The sequence below is a fragment of the Phocoena sinus genome, chromosome 15 (assembly GCF_008692025.1).
Source record: "Phocoena sinus isolate mPhoSin1 chromosome 15, mPhoSin1.pri, whole genome shotgun sequence".
NCBI classification, from domain to species: domain Eukaryota; kingdom Metazoa; phylum Chordata; class Mammalia; order Artiodactyla; family Phocoenidae; genus Phocoena; species Phocoena sinus.
Genome location: NC_045777.1, coordinates 43,025,154 through 43,048,468, shown reverse-complemented (window position 1 = coordinate 43,048,468; position 23,315 = coordinate 43,025,154). Strand labels below are relative to the sequence as shown.

The 23,315-nt window shown below is 41.6% G+C and overlaps 1 protein-coding gene across 1 annotated transcript; it reads right to left on the bottom strand.

Moving 5' to 3' along the window:
- Window positions 1–339: 339 nt before the first annotated feature.
- On the bottom strand, window positions 340–10,205 carry SNRPB2 (small nuclear ribonucleoprotein polypeptide B2). Its single transcript, XM_032606901.1, has 7 exons — window positions 10,127–10,205; window positions 7,837–7,926; window positions 7,286–7,458; window positions 3,509–3,649; window positions 2,669–2,719; window positions 1,197–1,285; window positions 340–715 (listed from the first exon to the last, which is right to left on the bottom strand). Exons 2-7 carry the CDS (start codon window positions 7,898–7,900, stop codon window positions 556–558), a joined length of 678 nt encoding a protein of 225 aa, XP_032462792.1. The 5' UTR covers window positions 7,901–7,926; window positions 10,127–10,205; the 3' UTR covers window positions 340–555.
- Between the last annotated feature and the right edge of the window lie 13,110 nt (window positions 10,206–23,315).

Here is a 23,315-nt window from a genome sequence, read left to right as displayed (position 1 = left end):
CCACAACAATAGAGGCCGCGATAGTGAGAGGGCCGTGTACTGCGATGAAGAGTGGCCCCCGCTTGCCGCAACTAGAGAAAGCCCTCGCACAGAAATGAAGACCCAACACAGCCCAAACTGAATAAGTAAATTAATTAATTAATTTAAAAAAAAATCAGAGAGAACATTTCCTGGCTGTGGTCAGAGGAGGTCCTGGCTACTGAATGAATTAAAAAAAAAAAAAAAAAAAAAAACACACAAGGAAAGCATCCTATTACAGTTTTATATACCTTAAGATGTGTTCTAGACTAGCATAAGCATTTGATGATAGGACAGTGGGCCAATAAATGAAATATTATGTACAGAATACAAATAAAAGTTTATTGTACAAAATTAAGGCCTTCACAGTTCATAGTTCACTAAGGCTAAACAAAGACTAGGTAATGTTTTAAATCCTTTACAAAAATTTCACATACACTTTCCCCTACCCCCAACTATTAAAGTGGCCTGACCAAATGTTATCAAAACGAAAACTATACATAACACCAAGTCCTTTAAAGGCAGCTATCCCAAATCTTATTTCTTGGCATAGGTGATCTTCATGGCATGGGACGGTGTGATCTTAAATCCCTGTAAAGCATCCCTGGCAGCTCCAGCCTGTCCATCATTTTCAAATTCAACAAAAGCAATGTCATGCCTCCCAGGTACCAAACGTACTTCCTTGAAACCAGGGAACCTATAAAGAATTAAAACAATTTTTACATACGTATACAATTTATATACATGTAAATACAGAGATGACATCAAATACGTAAATGTCTGTGTTTAAATTTGGTAAGCAACTTCCTGATATGAGTCCAGGAAAAGTATCACATCCCAGCAAGAATCCTGAGTGGGATGAAAGAGCCTAAATTATAATTAATACCATGAAAAGAACTGCAGGAATCATGTAAGCTAATTCTGTTTTTGTCATTTCATCAAAGCTTTGTTTCCTGTTTTACTCATCAACTAGAATTAACAATTCAAACATTACAGGTAATTTAGCTTTTTATTTGATAAATCTGCAGACTGGCTTCAATTCATGATTAATCCTGGAGCAACTCAATGAAGCTGTAAGGAATTACTGTGTGATATACAAACGGATTCAACCCAGGGAAGTGCTATCTGTCCTGTCAGGAAGACTCTCAGAACACAGACTTGTTTATGAAAACACTTACTGATTAAACAGCATGGATAACATCATCTCATTAGTCTCTTCTGGTAAATTATTAAGGAATAAAATATAGTTTGGAGGGTAATCGGGGACCTATTAAAAAGAAAAGGCAAAGTTGGTTTGTAAATATAAAAAGTACAGTAAACCATTTGGCTCTTACATTAAAATCTAAACTTCAGAAAACTACATTCCACCGTTTAAGGCTTGTGAAATCTTACTACATCAAACACTAAAGCTGAGAAACAGTGACACCAGAGAAATAAGCAAAAACCTAACAAGGTAGACATTCAAGTCACTTAATAAATATCTGGAAGATTATAAATCTTATTAACAGTTTTTAAGTATTTAATTAATGGTATTTAAAACAATATTTAAGTTTTAAGCATCTGGAGGTCAGCTGGAACGGGAGGATTCTGTCGTCTGGATTATGTAACCGATCCTAACAAACCAGAGAAGGCATCGGTGTCACCCATCCTCAGCTGCTTAACCCTCAGATATTCAATCCTCTGCGCTATCGCTTACTACCTCCCAGTGTGTGAGAAAATCTGGAAATAGATTTCCACTTAGAACCACTGCTTGGCAATTTTTAGTGTTTGTTTCTTCTGAGAAAATGAGATATACATGGCATCTAGTTACATACAAGTAAGTGGATACAGACACTGTTATGGGGAACTATAGGGAAAGGTCTTTATACGTAAGAGCCTCTGTCTTCAGGCTAATTTCGTGGAAGAAAAAAGATGAAATGTAAAGAACAACTTAGGGCTTAGAGAATTAAGTGCTGGCATTTGTGAACTGGACTATAATTGTTGAAAGACTTCAAAAGAGTATACAATGCAAGAAAATGCAAATAACTTAAAATCAGAGGAGGAAAACCTCAGTGGTGCAAGGAATTCCCTGGATGTAAGGATCCTGTCAGACCCTAGCACCCAAGGGATTAATCGGGAAACCATTAGTACATAACTCAGGCTTTCTTTTTGAGGCCTTTATTGGGAAGCTTAGGTAAAGAGTTTCTAAAACTCTTTGGTAAAGAGTTTCCTGATAAGTCTATATCAGGAGATTTAAATATGTATGTGCTGAGGAAATAAGAGCAAAGGCAACTAACGGTAAAACAACTTTGCTCTATGAGAAAAGATGGGTTAGTGCTTTAGCTAATGGGAATGGATACCAAGCCACAAGCCTGGAAAGCTCTGGGCCATGTACTGTGCGGTAAACAACCATTTTGCTCCTTGACCTCATAGAGCTTAGAATCTATTGTTTTGATTCTGTCATTGACTCACCATAGGAAGCAAGGAATAAAGTCAGGTTTTGTTTTCTCCCTCTTAAAGAAAATTAAAACGTTTTGATGAGTGAGTTTCCACATTATTGTGGCTTATACATGGAATCATTTTGTTTTTGGAGACATGCACGTTGTTGTAATTATTGTTATTGTCTTGTAATTTTATTTTAAAGTAAGTATCACATGGAAAAAAATATTACCTGAGGATTTGGTGCTGCATTTCCTTGGGTATTAGCTGAATTTGGTGTTCCCTAACCCAAAGAAATAGAGAAAGAGTTAACATTTCCAACCCCTCTAAAAAAGCAGCAGGTATTTACATTTTAAATTACTTCATAAAAATAAGATTAACAAACAGATTTTTAAATCTATTTACTTTCACTGAGATTTTACATCTTAAAACTCTGACTCAAACATTAATGTATTTAACTTGTCAAATGTTTCTGAAAGGTCTATATCATAAAGTTCAACCTCTAAGCTTTAAAATTACGGAGAAATATAAATATAAGGACCAATCTTTCTCTTTTTTTAAAAACAACTAGAAAAAAGTCAAGCATTATACTTAGTACAACTGATTTCTAATCACTTTCAATCCCAAAGTAACTACTTTTTGGATGATAATTTCATCTTTATCTGGTACTTTAAATTAGATTTTGAATTCCTGAACTGTTCAAAGAAAGCAGCTTTCAGTGGCATACTCATGATTAAAGATAACATCTACAGTATTATTTATACACAGAACTTGAAAAATAAGCCAATAGAAATTAACAAATTTTGGAGAATGATGGAGCTAAATGTCACGCAAATTAAAAAAAACTGTTCAATATAAATCTGCATATGTAAAGGTTTATATTTTAATCTGTTGCTTAAACACAAATATTGGAATTTTAGAATTCAACCATTCCAGCTTCTTAAAAATCTACCTTTAAACACACACATGTGCACATGCGTGCCTCAAAGATCACCCCTCAAATGGAAGACAGACATCTCTATCAAATTTTTAATACCAAAAAAAAAAAAAATGGAACTTTTGCCCATCTTACCTGACCAGGTTTTTTGTTCATGGTTGTTGCAGTCTGTTCCACAGTTTTGGCTTTTTTCTTTTCTTTTTTCTTTTCTTTGTCAGCAAAAGTGCCACGCATTTTAGATATTATATCAGAATCTGTTTTTGCATACTGGATTCGCTGTTTTAATTATTTGAAAACAAGTTACTTTTCATCATGCTGAAGGCTGTTTCTACACTTGTCATCAATATTTCAAATTTCATTATGCAAATACGAGCTAATTTTAAACACATACTTAAGGAAATCTATCAACTATACTGAGCACCAAATGAAAATAAGCTGTGACCCATGATTCACAACTGGGACAAAGTTAGATTCAACTGTGTTTATTATAAGAAAAAACCATAGATTTTCATATGAGAAAAACAGGACTGAAATATCTGCACCACTGCCCCTCTCCATTTAAAAGAACAGAGAAAACTGCATTGGAAAGCTGTCTATCCCTTACAGGGACACACAGAGGGTCCATATATGCATGGAATTTGTTACTTCCAAAGTTAAAGTACCAAAGATTGAGAATGACTTTCCCTTGAATCTGGTCTATTATTTTTAAATGAAATGACTAACAGTGGCATCCACTTAAATTTAAAAAGTTTTGAAAGGAAACAAAAAGATGGCATCACAGCTAGTGCAACCAGGTCACTTGCATGAGTAATACGCCACAGCCAGCAGGCACAGCACACACAACTGAACAAGCGCTGAGAAACACTGGTCTAGGACAGCATTTCATGAACTTTAATGTGCATCCAATTACCTGGAGAGCTTGTTAAGAGTGCAGATCCTGATGCAGGGGGTCTGGTGAGGCCTGAGATTCTGCACTTCTAACAAGCACAAAGGGAATGGTGGGGCCCACACTTTGAGCAGTATGGCCCTGGCCTAAAATTACTGCATAGCTGAATGTTCGGGGGAACCGAGGGGGGGCGGCAGGCCTCCCACGATACCTCAGTCCCTGAGGCTTCCTCTGGCTGCTGGACCATGGCAGCTCCAAGTGGACTTACCCTGCGAGCAACTCTGCTAGTCTTGCATGTCATCATCTAACCAAAAGAAATAGTTTGGGACCAACTCTGACTTGCTCCCAGGGATTCCCGCCCAACTCCCTTCTTCCCGACCTGAACAGATCTTGGGTGATCCTGTATTCGTCCCTATGACCTGTGAAAATTTCTGACCTCAGCCCTCGCTCTTAGCTGGCTGGTCTAGAGCAGCAGTTCTCAACCAGAGGCGAATCTGCCCACGAGGAGACAGCTGGCACTGCTGACTGGAGACACTGTGTGTTGTCATGCTAAGAGGGCAGAGGCCAGAGATGCTGCTAAACACTCTTCCATGAACAATACAGCCCCAACAATAAAAAAGTATTCAGTTCAAAACGGCAAAAGTGCCAGTGTTGAAAACCCTGGTCTAGACTAAATACTGGTCAGGTATAAAAGTCCACCCACAGCTTAGAGAAGGTGCAAGATTTACATTTATACCAAAGGTTTCATGACAGAAGTCCTCAGGAAGATGGTTCTACTTTACTGAGGTATTTTTGGAATTAAATAACCAAATGCCCTTGAATCACAGAGAGTAATTTTGTTCTGAGTTCCAAGTTATAGAAAAGTTTGTTCATTTCTGATCCGGCGTGTTGGCAACTGAAACCACCTAAGTAAGTATAAACAAGGCAGCTCAAGGAACATTCTTTTCTTTCTTCCAGGATGCGAGAGATTTGGCAGTGTCTACCACTTTCCTGAAGGCAGAGAACAGACGTCCCAAAATACCTTCAATATGAGATCAGTCTAATGGGCTTTCTCCACTGATTTTAAATAATTAGCTGGCAAGGTGAAGCCAGTGCCAAACGCAGCAAACGATTTCCAGCCTTCCTGCATCTCAGTCACAGGCACATGCAAACTTGTCATCCCAACTTAGCAAACAGCCCTAACACCCTCGAGAAGAAACTGTTCCTTCATACTAATGTAATTGTAGATTTAAACTAAAACCCAGTCTTATGCTACTGCCAACTGAGATCTCACTTATGCTAGTTCTTTACACTACTGAGAAAGATAAACTGGTCTCAGGAAATGCCAATTTACTGAAAATTGGGGTATGCAGGTACTATCTCCCAGTTTTCTGCAATAGGACTTTCCACATATATGGTGCCCAGTCAGGTGGGAAAATGATGGGAAAAGGAGAGCTGGACGGAGGACGGGAAGAAAATGTGCTCCAGTAACAGACAAACAGCGCTCAGTCCTGAATTAAACAGCGTGGTACCAAAGTCCTCAGACTACTGACCACAGACAACACTGCCTGGTGTTGTACGTTAGGTCTTCTTGAGACACAGCACACTCATCGATCTGCACACCTTCTGTGGCTGCTTCTCTGGCCCTAAAGGCAAAGTTAAGTAGCTGCAGAAGAGATTATCTGGCTCATAAAGTCTAAAATATTTACTATCTGGCCCTTTTACAGATAGGATGCTGAATCCTAGTTTAGCGGGGAAAAAAAAAATCACAATATTGGGTGTCCAGGAGATTAGCTTTCAAGTCCTGATGATGCCACTGGTTACAGTAACAGAAGTTTTCTGTGCCTGATTCTTCATTTGTTAAAAAAAAAAAAAAAAATATCAGAAGAGAGGTCTGCACTACAGATTATGGGCCAAATCCAGCCCATGGCCTGATTTTGTATGGCTTGATTTTGTATGGCTTATTAGTTAAGTACTTTTTTCTTTCCTTTTCTTTTTTTTTTTAAGACAATTTTTAAAGGATTGTTAAAAAAAACCACACACACACACACACATGCAAGAATATGCAATAGAAACCGTATGTAGCCCACAAAGTCTAAAATATTTATTATCTGGTCCTTTATAGAGTTTTTGCTTGCTTCTGAATTAAACCAAAGAATATCCAGTTTGCTTATTATTATTGTTTTTTTTAACAGGTGAAAGTGAACATGAGCACAGAGCCAGTTAATGGCAGAACTAGAATGAGAACATGGGTCCTTGAAACTCTGGGCCTCGGCTCTTTCCCCAACATCCCTTCCCATCACATTCCAGTTCCGGAAGAAAAGCACTGAAATCCACACCCAAGGTACTACGTACCTATTCACACACCTAGAGCTCCTTGCTATATACACTGTCTCCACCCTGATCCAATCCTCTACCATCTCTGACTTAATACCAATGCCTCCTGAGTTCCCTACTTCCATTCTGCCCTTCCCACAATCCAATCTTCATCCAGCAGCTAAATGTGAAATCTCATGTCACTCCTGAGTTTAAAACTTTCCACGTGTAACTATTTCATTTCCATTCATTGCTATTCATTAATAAAACCTATGACTTTACATCTATGAACCGTCCTCAGATCAGTGCTTTGACTGCATAGCTTCTGACACGCAGTATTTCATCATGCTACTTTCTGAAACTTCAGACTGGATTCCCTCTTTGATCCACGATTTTTTGTGTTGTTTTACAAGTTTACAGAGGTTTCTTTTTAATAATCTGAGTAATTATTAATTCCCAGTTCTTTTGAGATGAGAATATTGCCTATACTGCCATTGTTTTTAAAATATTCTACATCTCAATGTATTTTGTTTTTGCCTATTTGAACTATCATAAATCAAGAAGTGAATTATAAGCTCTACTACTGTTTCTATAAAAATAAATACATAAATAAAATAAACCCAAACCCACTCTTAACTGAAGGCAAAAAGCAACAGCCATATTTTCAAGGGTATATTTATACATCTATCATACCATTAATAGCGATTAATGCCAAAATAAGAATGATTTACCATCGGTTTGCCATAAAATGGAAATCCTTGTAACTGTCTCAAGGCATTTGTGGATGAGCCCAGTTCCTTAAATATAACAAAAGCTTGCCCCCTCATCTTCATGGTCTTTAGAGCCACAATATCTACGACGTGGCCAAACTGAGAAAACAGGGCATACAGGGATCTCTTCAACTCTGCACAAAATTAGAGGGGAAACCAGTTATTTGTGAATGAAACTAAGACAAAATTCTTCATAAAATGACACGGCACTGAGTGCCCCCCCCATTTATTTATACAAAGTTACATATTTTAATAAAAACATCATACTATTCCCATTAGCAGTCTAATTTTAAGTTTTTGAAACCATTTAACTATGAGTGAAAACAGAGTCAACACATTTTCAGCCCCTACCTATTTTTATCTTTAAAAAGCCTTAAAATCCTTACACAATAAGGGATAAAACATTATTTCAAGCACTGAGAAAGATGACTAGATGAGAATTTTTGAAGCTGTATAATTTTTAAGATGGTAGTAAGCAAACACACTTCAGTTTTTTTTAAAAAAGCACCTACCTTCTTTTTTAATTTTGTCATTCATATTGTTGATATAAATTGTGTGATTTGGTCTGATATCCATGTTGTGGGTTAAACTGTTCAAATAGCCTAAAGAGACAGTAAATATTCCGTTATTAAACAGGGAGGATTCATTCATATGATAGTATGGCATTAAGGACACAGCACAAGGGTACTAACTTTTCAATTCTTTCAACCCCCAATGTCAGAAAATATCAGTTTGGCAGTAGTCTTTAAAATCTCTCAAGGACTTCCTAGCCCTCTTTTTTAAACAAAAGGAGAACAGTTCTCAGGCTGAAAACTTGGTGGGGCACTATTATCTAGTCAAATTTTAATAACATTCTTTTATTCCATACATTTATTTTTATACTTATCTTTCACTTATGACAAGTGATACTGTTCTCCCATCTACCTAATAACTTTTCTTTTTTAACAAAATTTAAAAACTGAGATTTGAAGAAAAATGAAAAAAGAAACTAGCAAATGTATATCCAGTAAAAATCATAAAGATAGAACATTAATGGACTTCCCTGGTGGCACAGTGGTTAAGAATCCGCCTGCCAATGCAGGGGACACGGGTTTGAGCGCTGGCCCGGGAAGATCCCACATGTCGCGGAGCAACTAAACCCTTGCGCCACAACTACTGAGCCTGTGCTCTAGAGACCACTAGCCACAACTACTGAGCCCACATGCCACAGCTACTGAAGTCCACGTGCCAAGAGCCAGGGCTCCGCAACAGGAGAAGCCACCACAATGAAAAGCCCACTCACCACAACAAAGAGTAGTCCCCACTCGCCACAACTAGAGAAAGCCTGCGTGCAGCAAATAAGACGCAACGCAGCCAAAAATAAATAAGTACATTTATTTAAAAAAAGAAAAGAACATTAATGAAGTTTGCCAAGAACTCTTTCATGGGTACTCTTACAAAGCCCTTTCATACTATTACTTAATTTATCACCAACAGCCCTCACTCCAAAGTCACCTCTAATGGACTTGAGAGACTGGAGCGGTACCGCCTGATGGTTAAGAGCTCAGATTCTAGAGCCAGCCAGATCTGAATTCAAATCTGTCTATGCTTCTTACTAGCTGCTTGACTGAGGGCAAGTTCTAATCTCCCAGGTCCAAATCTGTAACACGGGGATGGTAACAGAATCTACCCAATAGAGCTAGAAAGGCTAAATGAAATAAAGTTCTAGCAGCTCTGGAATCAGAAGTAAGCACTTCGAGCAGCTGTTACTAATGTCTTTTACAGGTTAATGCAAGTCCTTGCCCAGTTACATAGCTGATAAGTAGGAGGCCTAAGAATTCAGCCCATGTTTTCTGTCTCTTGCACTTTTCTTTCACACCCACCACACTATTTCATTTTTCCCCACTGTTTTAGTTGCAAACTGTGGCCTTGCTTTATTTCCTTGGTGCCCCGTACATTTCTTCGTTCCATGAACATTTACACCCACAGTATGTGCACAGCATAGGATGACTGACAAGGAAGGAGCCCACAGACAAGGACTGTACTTGTGCGAGTAACAGGGGAAAGGTAACGCTTCTCAGAGGCTTGCGACGCCCTAAACTGAAACCTGGGAGACTGGGGTCGCGAACGACGACGAGAGGGAAGTGACAAGGATCAAACTGAAGGCAGAAAGATCAGAGGGGAAGTTCTCGCTTTATCTCACGCGAGGTTTGATGGTGGCCTGGACTGCTGGGGTACCGGGAGTCGCCTCCCGGATCCAAAAGGGAGCCTCTGGCAAGCACTTGAAGGCTCAGAGGGAGCTGTAAACGACTCGCACCAGCGAAAGAACACCAGTTATCCATAACTTCATATGCGCGAGGGTTCCCGCCTCTCCAGACCCAGGCACATTCGCCCACGGCCCCGGCCTGAAGCCCCAGGAAGCGGCCACACGATCCCCGGCTCCGACCCGTCCCGCCAGAGACAAGGTTCCTAAGTCGAGGGGCCTAGCCAGACCCGAGCGTCAGTTTCCATGCCTCCCTCGCTTCCTCGCCGACCCTCCGCGAATACGTTCCGGCCCCGGCGCCGCGCCCTGCCCACCCCCAGCTCCCGCAGGACAGCGTATGGCCGAGTGGCAACCCGCAGCCGGGAAAAGAGAGAAAATTAAGAATAAAGCACTTCAAGCTGGGCCCGTGAGCCATGGCCGCTGAGCCTGCCCGTCCGGAGCCTGTGCTCCGCAACGGGAGAGGCCACAACAGTGAGGGGCCCGCGTACCGAAAACAAAGCAAAACAAAACAAAGCAAAACAAAACAAAACAAAACAAAAGAATAAAGCGCTCCAACTCACCGGAGGCGTCCGCGGCGTCCAGTACGAATCACAAGCCGGAAGCCGGAAGCCGGAAACCGGAAGCCGATCCACCAGAAGTGACGCTACAAGGCGCCTCAATCGAGGGCCGACAAGTGAAGAAGCCGAGCCCGGAGTGGATCGATGCCCCGCGGTCTCCAAAGCAGCAGTTAAGAATCGCTCCGCGCATGTGCACACATGGCGGGCGGAGAGAACAGGTGCGAAGGGTAGCCGAGAAAAGGGAAGGAGGCTTGTGGGAATCCTGTGGGGTTAAACTGGAATTCTGGGGCCGCGGAGTAAGAGCATAGGGAAAGGCGGTGGTCATTTCCCTCACCATGAGTTTGCGCTGTTCTGTCCCACGCAACAGGTGCCTTCCATCTTTCCAAATCTTATATAGATCTTCCTAGACTTATGATGGATTTACGTCCTGATAAACCCATCTGTAAGTTGAAAACTATAAGAAGCAAATGTATGTAATACACCTAACCTACCCAGCATCACATCTTAGCCGGGCCTATCGTAAACGTGCTCAGAACACTCACATTGGCCTATAGTTGGGCAAAATCATCTATACAAAGCCAATTTTACAGTAAAGTGTTGAACATCTCATGTAATTTGTTGAATACTGCACTGAAAGTGAAAAACACAGTGGTAGTCTGGGTACAGAATGTAGTTAACCCTCATGATCACGTGGCTGCCCTGTGTTGCAGGAAAATGGGGCCAGAGAGGATGGTAATGTCCCAGGTCTTGGGCGAGTCCCTGAGATGGGCGCCAAGTGAGGGTCCTTGGCTTGGCTCAGGAAAGAATTCAAGAGCAGTGGCAGTAAAGTGAAAGCAGGTTTATTGAGAGGGATACACATTTCATAGGCAGAATGCAGTCCATCTCAGAAGGTGAGAGTGCCCCAGGGTGTGGGTGTGGTTAGTTTTTATGGACTGGGTAATTTCATAGGCTAACCAGTAGGAGGATTATTTTGACTATTTTGGGGAACCGGTGGGGGTTTCCAGGACTTGGAGTACAACCCACTTTTGGGCCTTTTTTACTTGGCCTCAGAACTATCATGTCGTTTGGCATATGCTAATGTATTACAATGAGCGTATAATGAGGCCCAAGGTCTACTCTAAGTCAAATCTTCCACCATCTTGGGTCTAGTAGGTTCTAACCAGTTTTGTTGTATCTTCGATGGCAGTGTCATTCTTTTAATGGTTGTGCCCTGCTCCTTACTTCCTGTCTCAGCTGGGAGCTGTGGCTTGCTGCCCAGCATTAGGACACAGTGAGTATCTACTGCATATCGCTAGGCCAGGAAAAGCTCAAAATTCAAAATTTGAAGTCTGGTTTTTATTGAATGCATATCACTTTAACACCTGCATAAAGTCAAAAAAATCATACATTGAACCATCATAAGTTGGGACTCCTCTGAAAAGTTTTACAGGCGCAGCCCCTAATGCTGACTGTAGGGGCAGATGCCCTGGTTTCATCCTTCTCTGAGCTCAGGCTGCCGCCAGTTTACCATCACCTTCAGGGTGGCCAGTATCCACCCCTCAATTCTTCTCTAATTCTTGGGACTCTGAGGGAACTCTTCTCCAACACTTTACTGAAGAGCTTGAATCCCAGAGGCAGCTAATTTGAGGCCCCAAAGTGGAGGGAATTGTTGTCTCTGTCCAGCTTCTCACCTGATAAGGCAACCACCTCCAGTAATAACCAAACACCAATAAAATCATCTGCCTAAACTCACTGAAAAAAAAAATCAATTCCCTACCACCCTTCCCACCTTCTTCTCTCCCCACAGAATGGGTTGACTGTTCTAACGTCATCAAGTTGTTGGTGTTTAATGGCAAGCAGAATGGGAATTCCAAAACGTACATACATTCATTCATCCGCTTATGAAATGTGTGTAAAGCATCATCTAGAATGTGAAATGGTTGTTGAGAGCTAAGAAAAATCAAATTTTATATCTTCGCCTTAACTAATCTCTCTGAGCCTCACTGTCGTCATTTGTAAACTAGGGATCATAACAGTACCTCCTTCTGGAGTTACTGTATTAAGTGAGCAAAATGTGAAGTAATCAGCACATTGCCAGGCACCAAATAACTGGTTCATAAGTGTTATTTCCAAATACTAGCTATAACTTGGACATATGGATAAAGAGGCCAAATAGATTTGTTTTTTAAGCTGGGGATTTTTATTTTAAAAGATCACCTAAAAGTGCTGCAACTTAAAAATAATGTAAGCTTCTTGAGGGTAGGGATATTTCTTTGCTTTGTTCACTGAAGTACCTTCAGTAACCAGAAAAGTGGCTGATAATAAATATGTATTGAATAAGCGAATGAAGCTTCATGGCTAATTAGGCAACACTGAACAAATGTGATGTGTTAGGAAGATACACATAAGTGTAAGAAATAATATTAAGCAATCACAGAAAAGCAGTATTTTATTATGTAGATATAAAAATTTGAAGGAATGTAAATAGTCCTGCCTCAGTTAAGGAGTTAGAGAGGAGGATATCCTTAATGCATTAAAAGAGAATATAAACTAAATAAAAACATTTCTGAATAGCAAAAGACAAGCTGCCCTGCACATTAGTTTGGTCATCTGAGCAATTAATTAATTCTGTTTGATGATAATGAGGTTGGCAATACTGTATTATATAAGTGGATCTGGCTAAGAGCTCTTTGTAACTATTGAAAAAGGGTAAGATAAGACTTTGCAAAGACACTACCTGGGCAGAAAATACCGCAGAAAATGCAGAGACCTAAAGACAGAGGGCTTGTGGTGTTCTGTTCATCACTGAACAATGGCTACTATACATTACACCGTGAGAAGGAAGTCTTCTAATGCCAGCTCGGTGGCAATGATCTGTAGGCTCTTTCCCAGGTTCTAAAAGAGCCAGTGCATTTTCCTGTCCTTGGGCAGTTGCTCTGGGCTTTCCAATAGCCTGTTAATGGTCCTCAATGGTTTCCTGAGTGATTTGGAGAAAACAGTCATTGAAAGTAGCACTGGGAATGAAAAGAAGGGAAGAAAGGAGCTTTTCTGGTTTTGTGAGTAGCATTGCACAACCTGGTTACGTAGCTATATTAAGAGCATTGTAACACCCAAACTTTGGTTAGATGCACTGTGAAACAACCATCACTCCTTTATAACCAAATTCACCTCTTCAGGGTCATATCAGAAGTCAGATGTCAAAAACTCACTTTTTAAAATTGAAGTATAGCTGATTTACAATGTTGTGTTAGTTTCAGGTGTATAGCAAACTGAATCAGATATATATATATATATTCTTTTTCAGATTCTTTTCCATTATAGGTTATTACAAGATATTGAATATAGTTCCCTGTGCTATACAGTAGGTCCTTGTTGTTTATCTTTTTACATATAGTACTGTGTATCTATTAATCCTGAACTCCTAATTTATCCCTCCCCCTGACTTTGATAACCATAAGTTAGTTTTCTATGTCTGTGAGTCTATTTCTGAAAAACTCACATATTTTAAAAAATACTAGAAGAGGGCTTCCCTGGTGGCGCAGTGGTTGGGGGTCTGCCTGCCGAGGCAGGGGACGTGGGTTCGTGCCCCGGTCCGGGAAGATCCCACATGCCTCGGAGCGGCTGGGCCCGTGAGCCATGGCCGCTGAGCCTGCGCGTCCGGAGCCTGTGCTCTGCAACGGGAGAGGCCACAACAGTGAGAGGCCCGCGTAATGAAAAAAAAACACCAAACAAACTAGAAGAGCAAACTGGTTTGCTCTGAGTTCTGCTGAGTTCAGTGTCTTAAATTTCAGTTAGGCAACATGATCTACTTTCCTGTGAAACAGGATTTTCATTGAACTGAACCCAGAGGCAGCACTATAACAGCTAGCCAAGCTTCATGTAGCCACTGATGAGGAGACTTGCTTATTTTAGGGGTAGCAGAAAAATTACTACCAACAGTTGGGAATAAAATGGTGTCAAGACGTCTAGATTATCAGGCTAACTGAGGCATCTCTTAGTGACTCTGAATACAGAAATAGTTTTGTAGCTTATCTGCACATGTTTTATGTTTCTCATTAATGTTTTCAGTATCTTGCTGCAGTAGTTTTGAGGCAGAGCCATGTTTAAAGGAAAATACATCATAAAACTGGTGGATAAATTTTGGCTTATTTATGTTAGATAGAACCGCAAAATATATGACAACTTGTTTGTATCTTCTTTCTCTCCCCAGGTGGTGATTGCATTAAGAAATTCATGTAGAGTGACATTATTTTCACAGCAAGCGTTAAACAAATTGAAGCGTTACTGTTGAGCCTCACATCAGGTTTACCTTTCCTGGCCGGTTGGGATTACGTTGGCTGAGACTTCATAAAAAGCACCCCCAGCCCCACAATTCAGGGAGGAAATCATTTCATGCAGTTATTTCCTTTCATTTCACTTCAATCCTTCTGTTTTATTCTTTTTGGAAATACTCATATTTAGGGAAGAAAAAAACCAGAAGTGATGACTATTACCTCTGATATGTACTACATTGTTAATGTTAATAATAGGAAGTCTTTCACATACATGAGAATAATACCCTCTCCCCAAAATAGGTGGAATCTGAGATAGGCTATAATAATATCTGCTTTCCATAAAGCTTGGGAGCAGTATTTTGCCTTTGAAGACTTGAGGACTAATTCAAAGAATTTTGGGGGAAAACCTGAACTTCTTACTATTCAGAATTATGTGTAAATTGTACTTTGCACGGTACAATCTGACCTCTCCTTGAAGTCCAATAAAGTAACATCACACGACTGCCATTCTCTTCAAGACTGGAAAAATAAGATGCCAGTCCCATGAGGCCCACCCAACAAGCAAAATATTAGGCAGATAAAATTCTTAAGTACAGCAGGGTTTGCTTCTATGATTCAACGCTGTAAAATTTTTTGCATCTTGAGCCCATGACAATTTAAAAATCCAAATTTTAAAAAGGAGACCTTTTTAAAATTGGGACCTCAATTATGTACTTTCAAGCATGTTATGTCATTGATTTCACGGGCATACCCCAGATATCCTAATCAATCCAGTGTTCCTCAAATATTAACGTGTACATGGATCACCTAACCATTTTGTTAAAATCAATTTTTGATTTGGTAGAGCTGGGACAGGGCCTGAGAACCTGCATTTAGAGCAAGCGCCCACCAGATGCTGATGCTGCCAGTCCCACATTTTGGGTTGCAAGACCCTAAGCGTTTCCTTTTTAAGAGTGTTTGGTCTACTATCCAGTATCCCACAGTAGTTAGCTCTGGGGCCACTACCAGATACAGAATACTATGGTATGCAAACACAAATCTACTTTCTTTCAAAGGAGGTGGTATTTATCTGAAACATTCCTTTATTTTAACTGCCTTCACCTGGGCACTTGGAAATAAATCTTAAGTGAGAGTGAGAAAGTCTGGACTTTTTGTTCCCTCGTGACAAGAGATTGCCTGGTTGTTTGTGAAGTCCTGGGTCACCTTCTAGTTTTTGGTAGTCATTGCAGCTGTGCAGAGACATGCCGGTTCTTGTCTCCTTCCAGGCTCACGGAGGGCTTATGCTTCTTCACACCCGTTGCAAGTTGGCATGGTTGTGTAACTTGCTTTGGCTGACGAAGCATGAGGACATGAGATATGCATCACTTTCAGGCAGAAGCATCAAAAACCAGTGCACAATTTACCAAGTGTCCTTTTTCCTGTCTTTGTGCGCTTGGAAACATATCCAAGATGGAATCTCTGTCAAGCTTAGATCCCCGAGTGACTACAGCATCAGAGAACAGATCCCCTACACACACATACATCAGTTCAAATTGGTCATGTAACATAAGCAAGAAATAATTAACTAAGATTTAGGGGATATTTGTTAATGTGGCATAGCCTAACCCATCCTGACTTGTACACTAATTTAAACCACCTCTGAGAAGTAATTCTTAGAAAGTTCAAAAGAGTTTTATAAAACAGTTTCACAATTACAGACTGTTTTTAAGTGCATGAGAGGTTATGTATGTGAGGTGAATCATTCCTTTTGAAGGGAAAATCAAAGTAATCAATTTATAACTGTATGATCTATCTTCTGAGTGACCTTCATTGAGAAATTTAATCCCAGGTTTATTGAGCACCTATGTAGGAGGACTGTATAAGAAAATATCTTGAAACCTAGCTGAGAGAAGAATTAGCGGCGGTAGCATTTTCAGATACCTTCAGAGAAGGGTTCTGAAGAAATAAAGAGATGTCATGTTGACATTCTAATTTTAGGGTGTCAGAATCATCTTGCAACAAGGGACTAGGATATGTATAAAACATTTCAGGCAAGATTTAACATTATGAGACAGTTTGGATTCTTATCACAAGGAATTTGAAAGAAAAAAAATGAAGCCTCCAGTTTAAATTGCAGATTATGTTCGGACAAGACAACCCTGAAAAGTATTTCTATCTGGGGAATCCAAAACAATTATGTAAATGAGGCTGGTACTTCCTATTCTATTTTGTTTAAGGTGAATGTGTAAATTTCTTCAATATCCCCTGGCAGAAACATCATCACATGGGTTAATGAGTTTATTAAAATGGATGGTGAAAAAAAATAAGAAATAGTGTTTATCTCTTATTGATATTGGATAGTCTCCCTTTAATCACAGCCTTTTTTTTTCAGCTTTAGTATGAAGCTACTTTCCGACATATAAAATTACCAAATTACTTCAGCTACTGAAATATATTAATATAGCTTATAATACATTTTATCATTTCAGTAGAAGGTTCTAAATAAGACTGGTCAGCTTAGAAGCCAGAAAGAAATTAGTTCTAAGTTATTTCCTCACGACTGAAATTGCAAATGTCAGATTCCATTACAAGTGGCTAAGACAAGAGCTCCTCCCTTGCTTCACTCAGTGCAGGGGAGCCCAGAAGTCTGTGCACTAAGACTTTGGGACCCTCTTACCTTTACTGAACCCCTGTAACATTGCGCATCCTGTGTTAACTGCTGAAGACCCGGCAGTGAGCAGCACAGATGTACCACCTGCTCTCACAGAGCCTCCGTTCTCTCGGAGGTGTCAGCCCAATAAGTCAAGGTTTGTGAGTTGTGAGTAGCTACTGTGGATAACAAACTACCCCCAGACTTAACGGAAAGGAAACTGAATTCTACTTCTTGCTGTAGGAATGATAAATTCGCACTGTAGAAAGCTCGTGGAAAGGAGGCTACCATTATGGCCATCTTTTTTTTTTATGGTGAAAAAAATTTATACTTAGAGTTAGCTGGACTCAGTTTAGATGAACCCAATTTTGTTGGCAACATCCAAAGCATCACAGAAGGGGGCCAATCGAACATATGTCTTCTTCTCTCCATCAGGCCTGATCTGGTGTTGACCTTGGCCACATCAAGGTCATAGAGCATCTTCACCGCCTGTTTGATCTGGCACTCTTTGGCTTTGACATCCACAATGAACACAAGTGAGTTGTTGTCTTCCATCTCCTTCATGGCTGACTCAGTGATCGGGGGAACTTGATGATGCCATCATGGTTAAGCTTATTTCTCCTGGGGGCACTCTTCTGAGGATATTTGGGCTGCCTCCAGAGCTCCAGTGTCTTGGGCCATCGGAAGGTGGGGGATATGTGAATCTTCTATATGACCATCTTTGAAAATGCAATCTACCAGAGGAAGAAAGAAAGAAAAAAGCAGAGGTGGAGGGAAAGATTTTATAGACCTAAAGGTAAGAAGGAGCAGGCAGTTAGAAAGATAGTAAGTAGGAGGAAGGCAATGGAGAGTTCCCCAGGCAGAGCAAGTACTTCTTGCAGAGGTCCTGAGATGAAAAGGAATTTGCCAAATTTGAAGAATTAAAAAAATTAAGAGTAAAACAATAAAAAAGCCAGTGTATCTGGGGCTTCCCTGGTGGCACAGTGGTTGAGAGTCTGCCTGCCGATGCAGGGGACACGGGTTCGTGCCCTGGTCCGGGAAGATCCCACATGCCGTGGAGCGGCTGGGGCCATGAGCCATGGCTGCTGAGCCTGCGCGTCCAGGGCCTGTGCTCCGCAACGGAAGAGGCCACAACAGTGAGAGGCCCGCGTACCGCAAAAAAATAAAATAAAAAGATAAAATTAAAAAAAATAAAAAAGCCAGTGTATCTGGAGCATGGAGGGAGAGAGTGAGACTTCACATATCAAGAGATCAGGTAGCATCTTGCAAGCCATGTTAAGACATTTGGAGGCTATGTTAAGAGCAGGGGAAATCAGATGTTTGAGCAGAGGAGGAACGTGATCTGAGGTTCTGTGTGGATCTTTCTGAATGAATTAGAGGGGTCAAGTCTGGGCCAGTTAGGAAATTGTTGCAGTGTCCACGCTGATGATGAAGATGGTCTGAATTAATGTGGCAGCAGAGAGACAGATTTGAGTTCTATTTAGAAACGTAATTGACAGGTCTTGCTGGTGGAAAAAACGTGGAGAGGCTAGGGATTGTGAGATGTGTTAGTTTCCTAGGGTTGCTGTAACAAGCTATCACAAATTGGGCAGCTTAAAAATAACAGAAATTTATTCTCTCACAGTTTTGCAGGCTAGATGTCTGAAATGAAGGTATTGGCAGGGACATGCACTCCCTGAAGCTCTAGGGGACAGTCTATTCCGTGCCTTTCTCTTGGCTTCTGCTGTTGCTGGCAAGCCTTGGTGCCCCTTAGCTTTGCAGACACATCACTCCAATCTCTGTATCAGTCATCACATGGTGTCTCTCTCGTGTTTCTCTGTGTCTCTTCTCCTCTTTTTATAAGGACACCAGCTGTATTGGATTAAGGATCCACCATACTCCAGTATGTTGACCAGAAACAAACAGACTGCCAGATATTTCTCCAACAAAGATGGGTTTATTTGGGATCAGCAGAGAATTGCAATTTGGGGGTCTGCAACCACGTGGAGCCACACGCAAGGGAAGGAAGGAGCTTTTATAGAGAAGGAAAGGAACTTGGCAGGGCCGTAGTAAACAGAGTCCATGGGTTTTCATTGGCTGAGTCCTCCCCAGGAAAGAGGAGAGTCTTTCTTCCTCCTGTTGCGCTCTGCTACCGTCACAGGGCGTGAGAGCTCCCTTTTCTGGTCTCCGGACTCCATTTGGTGAGGTTTCTGTTCATTAAGTGTTTCACAAGTGTGATCTCATCCTAACTTACATCTTAATTACATCTACAAAGATTCTATTTCTAATAAGGTCACACTCACAGGACTTCTCAACATATCTTTTGGGGGGCACAATTCCACTATATGAGGAAAAGGAAGGAATAATCAAGGATGCCTCCCTGTTTTCCAGTGTGAATGCTTGGGGAATAGTGGTGCATGGTACTGAGGTGACAGCAGGCTGGAGGAAGCAGCTAGGCAATCAAGTGTTTTACTTGGAACAGGTTTAACTTCAGATGACTCTGAGATGTCCAGGTGGAGACGCCAAGCTTGGACAGACAAGTCTGGAGGTTTCAGAGGGAAATCTGGACGGCAAGCCCTATGTTGGAGGAACTATAGCCTGTTGAGGGATAAGCAAGGGAGCGCAGGACAACTGGCTGGCGGGAACAGAGAGAAAATCCTAGAGCCCAGGGGACCTCCATTCCATTTCTCAAGACAGGAGGGAACACCAAGGCCAATGGTGCGCTGGCAAACATGTGACAACTAGCTCCCCAGTGGGGAGAGGAGGAGAGGAAAGCCCTGATTTGGAGGGTGTGCCAATTCCCAGGTTGCAAATATTCCCACCATGGCCACAGACCTGCAAAATTCCTGAAAATTTCAAAATCGATCCTTGCAAGCTGGTCCAAGCTGGCTCCGGCACAGCCCTGAAATCAAGGCCCTGTTTCGTGCCACTAGTTGTGCGAGCTGATCAATTAACTTACCCTCCCCGGGCGTGGTGTCTTTATCTATAAAATGAATGGCTGCTCCTAACGGTCCCTGCCTTCTCTCACAGAGCATGAATCCCAACAGCAACATTTTGGTTCTGTCCTGATAATAATGAGGCCCTCTGAACAGAGTATGTGGTAATTTTACAGCTAAACAGTTGAAGGGATAAAGTATAGGTGGTGACACTCCTGCTCAGTGACTGTCAGTTCCTGGAACTAGAAATGCACGTGGTGGGGGGGGGTAGGTATTGAGGAAGGGGACATAGACTCCACCTGTGATGAGAGACGCGGACAATTTTTTTTTTTTTTTTTTTGCGGTACGCGGGCCTCTCACTGTTGTGGCCTCCCCCGTTGTGGAGCACAGGCTCCGGACGCGCAGGCTCAGCGGCCATGGCTCACGGGCCCAGCCGCTCCGCGGCATGTGGGATCTTCCCAGACCGGGGCACGAACCTGTGTCCCCTGCATCAGCAGGTGGACTCTCAACCACTGTGCCACCAGGGAAGCCAGTGGACAATTTTTTGAAGCTCATGTGGGACCAGAGATATTCTTGTGTTCACTTTTGGAAAATACAAACTGCCACATGAGCTTTCTAGAGGAACGGTTTTCTCGTATCTTTGGGTAGGATGTCAAGGCAACATCATCATGCCTCCCCCAAGGTACCTCAAGTCTTCTGGGCCATGGACGTCTCTGATACAAAGGTCATAACAGAGGTCTGAAGGGAGGAGAGGTATTTCTTCTTTTTCCCATAGTCTTGAGATCAACCCAGAAGCAAGGGAAGGGGAATAAACAGGACTGACCTAATAGTGACATTCATGAATAGTGCAGGAAGCCAAACATGGGGCTGGGTGCGTATCCCTCTCCACTGGGATGCCTGTGGGGAGGGAAACACCATCAGGATCCATTGAATGGCCATAGTCTGCATGTTGGGAAAGTATGGATTATACATTTCTATCCATCTGCATCAGTGGGAAACGTCATGTTCAACAGAGATTGATTTGTAACAGCAGAGATTCATTTGCAGTGGCTTAAACTCACAAAGGTTTATTATATAAGAGACAACTGAAAATCGGCAGGTTAGGACAGTTCCACAGTCTTCATGGGTCAGTTTTCCCTCTATTTTTCTGCTCCGTTTTCTTGCTCTATTTTTCCATATCCATTCAAAAGATCACCTCATGGTCCAAGGTGGCTGCTGGAGTTCCAGCCATTGTAGCCACATTCCAGGCAGCAGAAAGGAAGATGGAGGAAGGCTTACCCCACCCTCTTTTCGGCAGGCTTCTCAGAAGTCTCAGACTATACTTCTGCTTATATCACTTTGGACAGAGCTTAGTTATATGGGCTCACCTAGTTAAAAACAAGGCTGGGAAATGTACTTAGCAGAAGATGTTGCCTGTGGTTTTGTTTTCTAAAGACAAAAAGTGAAAAATTAGTATTTGGAGTCAAGGCCATCTATGTTACATTTCCTACTTAAGAGGTAAAAAAAGATACCCACCAAGTTAAATGCATCATAGTGACATTTCTAGTGATATATAATTGTGATAACATTTATTCCTTTTAAGTACCTACAAGAAATGAGAGATTTACTTCATTATTTCAAAATGTGAGGTGGAAAAAAAATCGGTAGAATCCATTTTCCTACTCTAAACAGTTGACGACAACATACAAACCATGTTTTAAACCTCCCCCTAATTTCAGAGCGCCTTTTGCTCCAAATGACTGAAGTCACAGCTAATGCAGGATACAAGAAGACAATCTGGAACTTAAAGGATGGCACTCTCATTGAAATGTTCCGTGAGCTGATGCCTGCGCCTCGTGTTTCTGACATAATCATGCCTCTCCTCGAGGTGCTGACAATTTAGGCAATTGTCAATATGAAAATATTTGTTCAGTGTTACATAGACACAAATGTGCATGCCCATCTGCACAGAAAAGGTCTTGAAACGTTGCTCTAGTTTTCTCTGCCTGCAAATATCCTACACTCACAGGCCCGCCTGAAGTCCCATTTCATTCCTGAAGCTTTCCTTGGCCCCAGTGCTCTGTCGTCTCTCCCCTCTCTGCACTCGGGGACCAATTCTACTGTTTGCATTGAACAATTAGTACCCAATACTTAACACACACTGAGAGAACATTTAACATTAGTCCCAAACACTTTAGTAGTTACTTGTGGCCTGTTAGTGTCATATGTAGAATTCTTAACTTCCCAAATTGAGTATGACTTCTTTGCCTCTTACCTTCTCTGAATCATTCCACCTAAGGCATTAAATGTTTCCAGGTTGGCGGAGTCCTGTAGATTGCTCCGGCAGTAGGCATCAGAAACCAGAGGAGAGTATACTAACCAGCTCACTGAATGTTTCCACCAAGGGAAAAAAAAAACCTCACTCCATACCTGTGAGTCTCAAATGCAAATTATAACCCACATTCCAGAGTAGCTAAAATGGAAAGGGCAGACAATACTTATACATTGTTGCGGGAGTGTATATTAGTACAACCACTTTTGAAAACTGTTTGACCGGGCTTCCCTGGTGGCGCAGTGGTTGGGGGTCCACCTGCCGATGCAGGGGACACAGGTCGTGCCCTGGTCTGGGAAGATCCCACATGCCGTGGAGCGGCTAGGCCCGTGAGCCACGGCCGCTGAGCCTGCACGTCCAGAGCCTGTGCTCCGCAACGGGAGAGGCCACAACAGTGAGAGGCCCGCGTACCGCAAAAAAACAAAAAACTGTTTGACCATATCCATTAAAACTGAATGTAGGAATATTCTATGACCCAGCACTCCACTCCAAGTTTAATGCTCAATAGATATGCAAAATCAGCAACAACAAACATGCACTAGAAGGTTCAGAGCACTAATCATAGTATTCCCAAACTGGAAAGTACCCACGTGTCTTTCAATAGTATAATGGATAAAGACATTGAGTAAGTATATATTCACACAATGGAATATTATATGACAACAAAAATGGACCAACTCTTGCTACATGCAACAACGTGGATAAATCTCACAGATATAATGTTGAGTGGAGAAAACCAAACATAAAAGGGGTCTTACTGTTTGGTTTCATTTATGTACATTTCAAAAACTGCTAAGTGGATTAGAAATTAGAAATCAGGATGGAGGTCACCTGAGGTGGAAGGGGTTGCCCTGGGAAGGAGGCACAGTGAGGGCTCCTGGAGTGCTGGGGACATTGTACTTCTTACTCTGGTTGCTGGTTCCATGGGTAGATGGATTCCCTTTGTGAAACACAAACTGAGCCATGCACTTATGGTTTGTGCAATTTTATCTGAGGATGTTATACTTCAATAAAAAGCACGCTAGAAAACAAACACAGAAATGGCAAGCTGTGGTTGGCAAACAGTGGGTAATCACCCATTCCA